The 10,281-nt window shown below is 38.6% G+C and overlaps 1 protein-coding gene across 1 annotated transcript; it reads right to left on the bottom strand.

Annotated features, from left to right (window-relative positions):
* Positions 1-484: 484 nt before the first annotated feature.
* Positions 485-7,159, bottom strand: LOC139449961 (aminoacyl tRNA synthase complex-interacting multifunctional protein 1-like). The gene is made up of 7 exons (XM_071231574.1): positions 7,090-7,159; positions 5,351-5,466; positions 4,569-4,682; positions 4,246-4,416; positions 2,695-2,903; positions 1,357-1,525; positions 485-754 (listed from the first exon to the last, which is right to left on the bottom strand). Exons 1-7 carry the CDS (start codon positions 7,107-7,109, stop codon positions 588-590), a joined length of 966 nt encoding a protein of 321 aa, XP_071087675.1. The 5' UTR covers positions 7,110-7,159; the 3' UTR covers positions 485-587.
* Positions 7,160-10,281: the final 3,122 nt, after the last annotated feature.

Here is a 10,281-nt window from a genome sequence, read left to right as displayed (position 1 = left end):
TATTATTGCATTCAGCAGCTGGTGGCACTGGTGGCCCATTGAACTATGGCATAACAATTCTCCTTCCAGAGTAATGTCCCTTAGCCATGTTATGATCCTATGATCGTAGGTTCGAAGTCAATGGTTACAATCACTGGTTTGTCAGCATCATTACTGTGGCAGTGGGTTTCATCAAAGTGGCCAACGTCCAAGACTTGCATAACTTTGGGTGCAATAGAGAAACTGTAAATAACGCCATGACATTAACAATAGTAATATGAACGAATCAGGAGTTCTTAACTTCTTTCAAAGAGTATATATGCCAAATATGACATTGCATACATATTACTGAAACGTTTAAAATATTATCTAATATTTTTTGTTTGCGAGCACGTCTTGACAGGCAGGAGTCAACATCATGGATATTACTGATAAAAGCTGAGGATTTAACAATTAAACAGAATTCAAACAACTCAAATATAATTTGTTATTTTATTTACAATTGGGAACAGTGTGAACAGCTCTGTTTATAATAGGCTCCCTGTCTTGTCAATCTCTGTACAATTGAACCCACTTCATGTTCTGCAACTTCTAATCACGAATACCATTTAAGATATTTGCGCATCAGCTAGCGTTGGAGCCTTGACGATTCCCTTGCCCTCGACTTTAAATGGTGCCCCCTTATAGTTGGCCACTTTGTTGTTGTCAGTGCGGATGTCCGGTTTCAACGTCTCCCAGATCTTCTTCTTTGGATTCAGCTGGGTATCCGGGACACCTGAAAGTTGAAAGTTGTTCGTGACATCCAGAGAAACCAATCTATTTCTTCAATATTCTCCAACAATATGCATGTTGCCATGCAGTCAATGAATATGATATTCTGAATCATACTAATATGGTTATCATCGAAAAATACTTAATTGTTAAAAAAAAAGTCTGAAAGCATAGCACCTTCCTCCATGCGAGTGGTGTTTGGACGATACATTGACAAGGTTTATGGTTATCGGGTGGATTTAAGATTTACTTCAAAAACTAAAATTGCTTTGGGCATGTTGGCCAACACTGATGTTATCCTGTACCACCAGATAAATGTCTCTAGGAGAAGCACAGGAGTGTTATTAATTATTATGGAGAGAGTCCTGTCCTCTCCTCTCCAGTCCACTCCACCTGAAAGATTTCATGACTGAAGTACCATACACAACTGATAATTCGGGATGTTGACTGACAAGAGATAAATGCAGTTTCACACAAGACACTAATCTAGATTTAGACTAGAACTGAACGGCAAGCTCTTGACATTGTGGTGGGATAATCAGATTAGTTTATCATCGATAACGAAAGTGTAACCCCAATCAGAAGAATATCCGAACTATTGCTCACCAGGGTAGCCATCGAAGGTGACCCTGTCCCCTGGCTGTACTCCTGGGGGTGGCACCAGGATCTCGACCTTGTCCGGGGCACTGGCACACATGATCATCCCTTCAGACAGGACACCCCGCATCTTGGCCGGCTTTAGATTGCACATGAACACAGCAACACGATTCTGCATCTTTGGAATGAAGGAAAGAAGAATGTAAATCGTTAATTAGCAATTTTGATGTGAGCTGTAGTTATCAAAATGGTCAATCTCATTAAAATCAGACCTTAGTTCTCCCTACTGCTAAACAAAGATCTGAGGACATCCCATTACGGGTTACGTCAGACCGACCTTGCGCGAACTTTGACATAACTGACAAGAAGTCGATATTAGCCAATCAGAAGGCAGCTTTCATGTGCTTTACGGCACTAATTTCTAAATGGCGACTATGATTTGAATGATATTTTGACAAATTCTCGATTTAAAATTTGAAATCTGAACAAAAGAACATTCTGGAATGGCTAACAGATTGTCTAGATTGTGAAGATTCAGTCAACGTAACTATCGTTTGGAATACCCCATGTTAAAGATTTCGAGGCTGCATGATTAGAAATCACATTCCGTCTGTAACTGTCATGATCTGGCAAGTGACGCTCAGATTGGTCGGATGAAAGGTCGTTCTGATGTGACCCTTAATGGGATGTCCTCAGATCTTTGTTTAGCTGTTGCAAGAACTAAGATTTGATTTTAATGAGATTGCAAATTGGTAAACACAATCTGCCCATTGAACATGACCTTGTGTGGGTCTGGGCTAGAATAGGTCAGGAACATATGCTTACCAATTAAAATCAGAATTTAGTTCTCACTACCACTAAATAAAGATGAGGACATTTCATTACAGGTCACGTGAGAATGACCTTTCATCTGACCAACCAGAGCGTCACTTACCAGACTGGGAAAGTGACAGTTGAAATTGAGAACTTGTCCAATTATTTCAAAGCCTTCTCTGGAATGGATGTCGCCAGTTTGAAACTAGTACGATAAAGCTTTGCTGGCTAATGTTGATTTCCTGTTAGATGTTTCATTGGTTGTTCAAAGCTTGTGAAAGGTTGTTCTGACGTGACCTGTGAAGGGATGTCCTTAGATCTTTGTTTAGCAGTAGCGAGTACTAAGATCCAACTTCAACAAGATTGATTTTTGTTTATGCCATGGTGGATCATAATCACTGGATCCTGGCACAGTTGAGTAATGCAACTCTGCAAAGTTGAGGTGCATTAGAGAGAAAAGCGGGTGAACCTTCTAAAAAGCTGATGCCATCCCAACTATACTAAATGAGGCTTCTGATAGAAAAGTGTAAGTACCTGTTCTAATGGTATATGTTTGACGAGGCCGGACACCACAGTCCGGGTCTTCCCCTCGCCCACATCCACATCCTCCACGTACAGGGAGTCTGCATCGGGGTGCTTCTGGGCGGACAAGATCTTGCCAACTCTCAGGTCCAGTCTGGAGACATCCATCTTGTCCGGTTCCGCGTCAGCTGCTCCCTTCCCCTTCTTCCCCTTTGCCTCACCTGCACAGAAGACACAGCAGGTCGTCATTCTAACATTCATGGCAAGTCACTGCTGGCACTCCCCACCTGCATAGAAGACACAGCAGGTCGTCATTCTAACATTCATGGCAAGTCACTGCTGGCACTCCCCACCTGCACAGAAGACACAGCAGGTCGTCATTCTAACATTCATGGCAAGTCACTGCTGGCACTCCCCACCTGCATAGAAGACACAGCAGGTCGTCATTCTAACATTCATGGCAAGTCACTGCTGGCACTCCTTACCTGCACAGAGGTCACTGAGAATCATTTCAACTCTCTCCAGTAACCTATGCGTGTCATACAGGTGGCAGTATTGACAGAGATGCCGTAGAAGGGTGGTGTGTCTCACTGACAGCAGTCATCATACCCCAATGACGTTGATTGTTGCTCATGCTTTTGTTCACTGGTTTGTCTGGTCCAGACTTGATTATATTTTAAAGAACGCCCACTTTGCACTCACTCAAATGCCAAAAATATACAACACAGGACAGGCATGCAAAGGACAAACTGGATGGTACACTGCCAGGTTAGTATTTAATCAGGAAAATTCTTTGACAGAACGAGGAATACCATTGAGAAAACTTGATGTGAGTTGAGTAAGATTGGTTTTACGCCACTTTAAGCAATATTCCAGCAATATCATGGCAGGGGACACCAGAAATGGGCTTCACACATTGAACTCGTGTGGGGGATTGAACCCAAATCTTTGGCGAATGCTTTAACCACTTGGCTACCCCATCGCCCCTGGGTTTGTGATGTTATAATCAAGCAAGGTGTGCCAACAAAAGACTGCTGAAAATAGCATTCAATATTGCTTTGGAACTGACTCACTTTTCAGCATCATTACCAATAATAAGTGTCTTATACAGCATTCCCTTTGTTTCTGTTTTAAGTTGTGTAACAGTTTAAATCATGCCAGTAATCAGTATCCCTCTCAATAATTGCGTATCATACAGAGTGGTCACCAATATCCCAGTGAAATAAATTCATGTATCCTCCTCTATATCTAACATTATGAGAACCTTGTTTTCATTGAACATCAGACAGAAATAATGCATTAGATAATCTATTTACTACAGTTACAACATCGGGGAGCAAATTTAAAAAAAAAAAGCATTACCATGATGGACCCATGAAGATCCTGGTTAGAATAGGTCTTCAGCAACCCATGCTTGCCGTAAAAGGCAACTCTGCTTGTCGGATCGGGTTGTCAGGGTCGCTGACTTGGTTGATGCATGTCATCGTATCCCAATTGCGTGGATCGAAGCTCATGATGTTAATTTCACTATCGTATTTTGTGATGCTTTTAGAGTGGACCCACCTTCCTTCTTTTCTGGTTTCTTTTTCTCTTGTTTGTCACCCTTTTTCACCTTTGCTGGGGCAGGAGCAGCTGCTGCTTCAGGGGCGGGGCTAGCTGCTTGGGGTGGGGCAGCACTACCCTCTCCTGCATTTGTTGACATTGCTCTCTTTGGGGGGAGGGCAACTTGTCTCACTGTAATGTTAGAAACTGGAGTATTTTTACACGCAAATATTACAAGTTTCTTCAATCACTTCATACAACATTACCACAAAATGGTCATCGAACAGAAAATATAGTTATGTTTATGTTGATGAAGATAGTTATTAATCATTAACGTAACAAACCTCCATTTCTTATTTCTGCCATGACAAGCTGGGTCTTGATCTGATTTATTTCATTTCTCAACTTCTCGTTTTGTTGTCTCAAGACATCTTCCTCTCCTTTGCAGGACTGGGACACTGTAACATAGATATTATCATGTACAGAGCTGTCCATAGACAGTTGTTAACTTATAATTGGACTAGCCAAAATATATTCCAGCTACTAACTAGCAGAATGAAAATAGTTATGTCATACATATTTATATGAAGTATGTTTGTTTGTCAGTTTGTTTGCTGTTTTACGCTGCACTCAGCAATATTCCAGCCATATGATGGCGGTCTGTTAATAATCGAGTCTGGACCAGACAATCGAGTGATCAAAATCTTGAGCACTGATCAACACAATTGGGATACATTGACATGCATCAACCATGTCAGTGAGCCTGACAAAATGATCCCGTTAGTTGCCTCTTACAACAAGCATACTTGCCTGTTGCGGCAAGTATGGTTTGCTGAAGACCTATTCTAGCCTGGATCTTCATGGGTTATGAAGTATGTTAATATATGTATGAAAGTTGGTTCCTTCAACTAAGAACAAACAGAGTTTTTACTTCCTGTAAACAAAATTTGAGTGAAAAAATGTACTACGTGTACATTAAAATTTAGGGATCCTCAGTCGGTGACATATTATTCGGTTATCATTGTTGATTGTTGCACACAAACATGTTTTTTGTTCGAACTATCACTGTCAAAATTGTAAAACATTCCAATCTAGTTATATCCCCCATCATCTCATTGACTTCTACCTGCTGCTGCCTTGAGGAGGTTGATCTGATTCCGCAACTGTGTCAGGATAGTCTCAGCTTGATCACTTCGAACTTTCATTCGCTGAATAACTTCAGGAGACAAAGACGAGGCCATCCTGAAAAAGCCGATAAAACGATAAAAAATTTATGTGGGATTACACCTTATTTCTACCTTGGAACGTCCATATTTAAATCAAATTCAGAGTCACATTTTAATTCCACTTATTTCACTTACGTCGAGTTAAAAATTACTTGTTTCCCTGGACTTGTGTCAAAACATACTGGGTAAAAAAAGAGGATATCTATTTTCATGTTATTTCTCCAATAGGTTACAAATGCATAGACAAAACAACAAAATACACCTGTAATCAGCTGCTATGTAAAAACAAATGAACCACCTCGTCTTTTGGCCATGCTGCCTGTGGCACAAAAGCATGTTCGAGGGACAGGGGACCAAAAAGGACTTGGTGTGCGCAAAAAATAATATTCCTTTGAAACAGTCGTTCTTAACCATGTTAACAGTTCTTAGAAATATAAAAAACAAATTTCGGGTGGGGGCAATCCTTGTACTGATCATTTGAAACAAGAAATGTATTTTGACCATGTTGACAGGCCTAATCTTTAATGGATGGACAAACTCTGCATATCATAGTGACATGGTAGGTCAAAGACCTCTGAAAATATGTTTGATTTAATTATTTTAAGAAACCAAACTATTGTAAGATGAATGATGAGTTAAGTGTTGGTTTATAGCTAAATCGGTATCTCAGCAAAATGTCACCGAGTGAAAACGGCACTGACAGGCGAAAATGGAACCTCACCCAAAGCAAAAGTGGCACCTTATATATCTTACCTCGGTTTTTAATAACAAGCTATAAATGAAATAAAACTCACAGGTTAACATGCAAACACAAATAATTGTGAAAATGTGAGAAAACAGTATCATGTGATGAATGAGACCAGTGGACACATTGGCCTTGTGTCAAGGTAGTTATTTAGGTATAAAGCATTTCGGAATCAGCTTTAGGTTTGTAAGATGAAGATATTGTATAAGTATTTACAATAGGTATTAAAAAAATCTATTAAGAAATGTATAATAAATCTGCGAGTTGAGGTAAAGTGTTATTAATTAACATTGTTACAACTGATGAGTGTTATTGTACTCTGCAATGTATAAGATGATATTAATTAATAGTGTTGTTACAAGTACAGTTACGAGTGATTTAGCTGTTATTTAAGAGCAATTGATTGCCCTATATTTTTGGTATAGGAACAGGCGGTAGAGAACATCTACAGACCTAAATACTACTACATACAAGTTTTTTTTATCTCTATTATATACATAAGGTGTCATTTTCGCTTGAACTGCAGTAGCCGTTTTCGCCAGATGAAATCGGTGACGTTTCGCTGATGTGGTTTTAGCCTGTACCCTATTTGTTAAACAAATAGACTGTGACTGAACTTCAAGGCTATCGACTATTGGCAAATGCAATAAAGTTTAAAAACTTCAGTTCCGAACAAAGCACTCAGAATTTCATTTCGGTGTGACAGTGACAGTCATTATCGTGCGTCATTTTTTATTTCGTCATATGTTCGGCGTACGGTGTAGATGACAGCTAAATATTACTTGGTCAACTATACAATATCATGTCATCTCAGACACTACAAGACATGTCAGAGCACTATTAGTTTCTTGATTATATTTGATAACCCATGATTAAAAATAAATTTCACATTACTTCAATAAAAGAAGTCTCATGAAACAGCTGTACACAACCTAAACTGCCAACGTGCGTTCTTTCCGTGGGTCGAGTCAGTATACGTCCCTTTCCCAGACCAGGCCTCAGCGCTACTTTTATCGAGAGGTATGCCTGTTGTACACGCGCGTGTAGTTCAACTATACTGTATTTAAGCTTCCGCACGCCAAAACGAAATGCGCGGCTAATAATAGACAAATCCCAGTCAAATTATAACAATTCCATACATTTTTGTCTGAATAAATATTACTCAAAAGCGAACGCCGTATTCTGGGACAAAATTTTCATGACAAATAACGTTAAAGGAGAGTATTGTATGCTCTAAGCCTTACAATTCGTACTGTAACGTGTTTTATAAATGTACATAAATTTATAACATTTAAAGCCATTAATTTTCTTATCTGTACTGTTAGTGAGGTAAATAATCATCGCTACCTGCACAACTGTTGAAATATATATATTTTTTTACTATGTATGACTCCTACTGGTCACTCTTCACATTGTTACATAGAAGAAACATCGCTATGTGTTTTCCAATATAATATAACCAGGAGACGAACACTGGTCGCGGAAAGGGACAACTACAGACTTTTCATATTGCTTGGATATAGCGTGTGAGTAAATAGTGGTCACTAGCTCCACAGCTGTCGTAATATATTGATTATTTTTACTATGTATGACTCCTACTGGACCGTCTATACATTATTATATAAAAGAAACATCCCTATGTGTTTTCCAATATCAATTAAATGGGAGCCGTACACTGGTCGCGGAAAGGGACAACTACAGAGTTTTCATATTGCCTGCATATAGCGTGTGGGTAAATAGTGGTCACTACCTCCACAGCTGTTGTAATATATCTATTATTTTTACTATGTATGACTCCTACTGGACCATCTACACATTATGATATAAAAGAAACATCCTTGTGTGATTTCCAATATCAAATTAATGGGAGACAAACACTGGTCGCGGAAAGGGACAACTACCGACTTTTCATATTGCTTGCATATATAGCGTGTGGGTAAAGAGTGGTCACTACCTCCACAGCTGTTGTAATATATTGATTATTTTTACTATGTATGACTCCTACTGGACCATCTACACGTTATTATATAAAAGAAACACCCCTGTGTGATTTCCAATATCAATTCAATGAGAGACGAACTCTGGTCGCGGAAAGGGACATCTACAGACTTTTCATATTACTTGTATATAGCATGTTGATAAATAGTGGTCACTACCTCCACAACTGTTGAAATATATTGATTATTTTTACTATGTATGATCCCTACTGGACCATCTACACATTATTATATAAAAGAAACATCGCTTTGTGATTTCCAATATCAATTAAATGGGGGACGAACACTGGTCGCGGAAAGGGACAACTACAGACTTTTGATATTACTTGTATATAGCATGTGGGTAAATAATCGTTGCTAACCCCACAGCTGTTGTAATATATTGATTATTTTTACGATATTTGACTCCTACTGGACCATCTATACATTATTATATAAAAGAAACATCCCTGTGTGATTTCCAATATCAATTAAATGGGAGACGAACACTGGTCGCGGAAAGGGACATCTACAGACTTTTCATATTGCTTGCATATACCATGTAGGTAAATAATCATTGCTACTTCCACAACTGTTGAAGTATATTGATTAGTTTTACGATTTTTGACTCCTACTGGACCATCTATACATTATGATATAAAAGAAACATCCCTGTGTGATTTCCAATACAATTTAAACGGGAGACAAACACTGGTCGCGGAAAGGGACAACTACAGACTTTTCATATTGCTTGCATATAGCGCGTGGGTAAATAGTGGTGGTCATTACCTCCACAGCTGTCGTAATATATCTATCATTTTTACTATATATGACTCCTACTGGACCGTCTACACAATATTATATAAAAGAAACATCCCTGTGTGTTTTCCAATATCAATTAAATGGGGGACGAACACTGGTCGCGGAAAGGGACAACTACAGACTTTTCATATTGCTTGCATATAGCGTGTGGGTAAATAGTGGTCACTACATCCACAGCTGTCGTAATATATTGATTATTTTTACTATGTATGACTCCTACTGGACCATCTATACTTTATTATATAAAAGAAACATCCTTGTGTGATTTCCAATATCAATTAAATGAGAGACGAACACTGGTCGCGGAAAGGGACAACTACAGACTTTTGATATTACTTGTATATAGCATGTGGGTAAATAATCGTTGCTAACCCCACAGCTGTTGTAATATATTGATTATTTTTACGATGTTTGACTCCTACTGGACCATCTATACATTATTATATAAAAGAAACATCCCTGTGTGATTTCCAATATCAATTAAATGGGAGACGAACACTGGTCGCGGAAAGGGACATCTACAGACTTTTTATATTGCTTGCATATACCATGTAGGTAAATAGTGGTGGTCATTACCTCCACAGCTGTCGTAATATATCTATTATTTTTACTATATATGACTCCTACTGGACCGTCTACACATTATTATATAAAAGAAACATCCCTGTGTGTTTTCCAATATCAATTAAATGGGGGACAAACACTGGTCACGGAAAGGGACAACTACAGACTTTTCATATTGCTTGGATATAGCGAGCGTGTAAATAGTGGTCACTACCTCCACAACTGTCGTAATGTATTTATTATTTTTACTATGTATGACTCCTACTGGACCATCTACACGTTATTATATAAAAGAAACATCCCCGTGTCATTTTCAATATCAATTAAATGGGGGACAAACACTGGTCGCGGAAAGGGACAACTACAGACATTTCATATTACCTGTAAATAGCATGTTGGTAAATAATCGTTGCTAACCCACCTGCTGTTGTAATATATTGATTATTTTTACTATGTATGACTCCTTCTGGACCATCTATACATTATTATATAAAAGAAACATCCTTGTGTGATTTCCAATACAATTTAAACGGGAGACAAACACTGGTCGCGGAAAGGGACATCTACAGACTTTTCATATTGCTTGCATATAGCGTGTAGGTAAATAATCGTTGCTACCTCCACAACTGTTGAAATATATTAATTAGTTTTACTATGTATGACTCCTACTGGACCATTTATACATTATTATATAAAAGAAACATCCTTGTGTGATTTCCAATAC

Source organism: Haliotis cracherodii, unplaced genomic scaffold (assembly GCF_022045235.1).
Source record: "Haliotis cracherodii isolate W230 unplaced genomic scaffold, xgHalCrac1.p SCAF_8, whole genome shotgun sequence".
Classification (NCBI taxonomy): domain Eukaryota; kingdom Metazoa; phylum Mollusca; class Gastropoda; order Lepetellida; family Haliotidae; genus Haliotis; species Haliotis cracherodii.
The sequence above is the reverse complement of the archived record's forward strand: the minus strand, read 5'-3'. Positions and strand labels throughout refer to the sequence as shown.

Excerpts from the sequence above, each read along its gene's own strand:
- LOC139449961 (XM_071231574.1), bottom strand. The coding sequence starts at position 7,109 with ATGAGACTTCTTTTATTGAA. Across the intron at positions 4,417-4,568 it reads GGCAGAAATAAGAAATGGAG|TGAGACAAGTTGCCCTCCCC; the intron begins GTTTGTTACGTT and ends CTAACATTACAG. Across the intron at positions 2,904-4,245 it reads GAAACCAGAAAAGAAGGAAG|GTGAGGCAAAGGGGAAGAAG; the intron begins GTGGGTCCACTC and ends TCTTCTGTGCAG.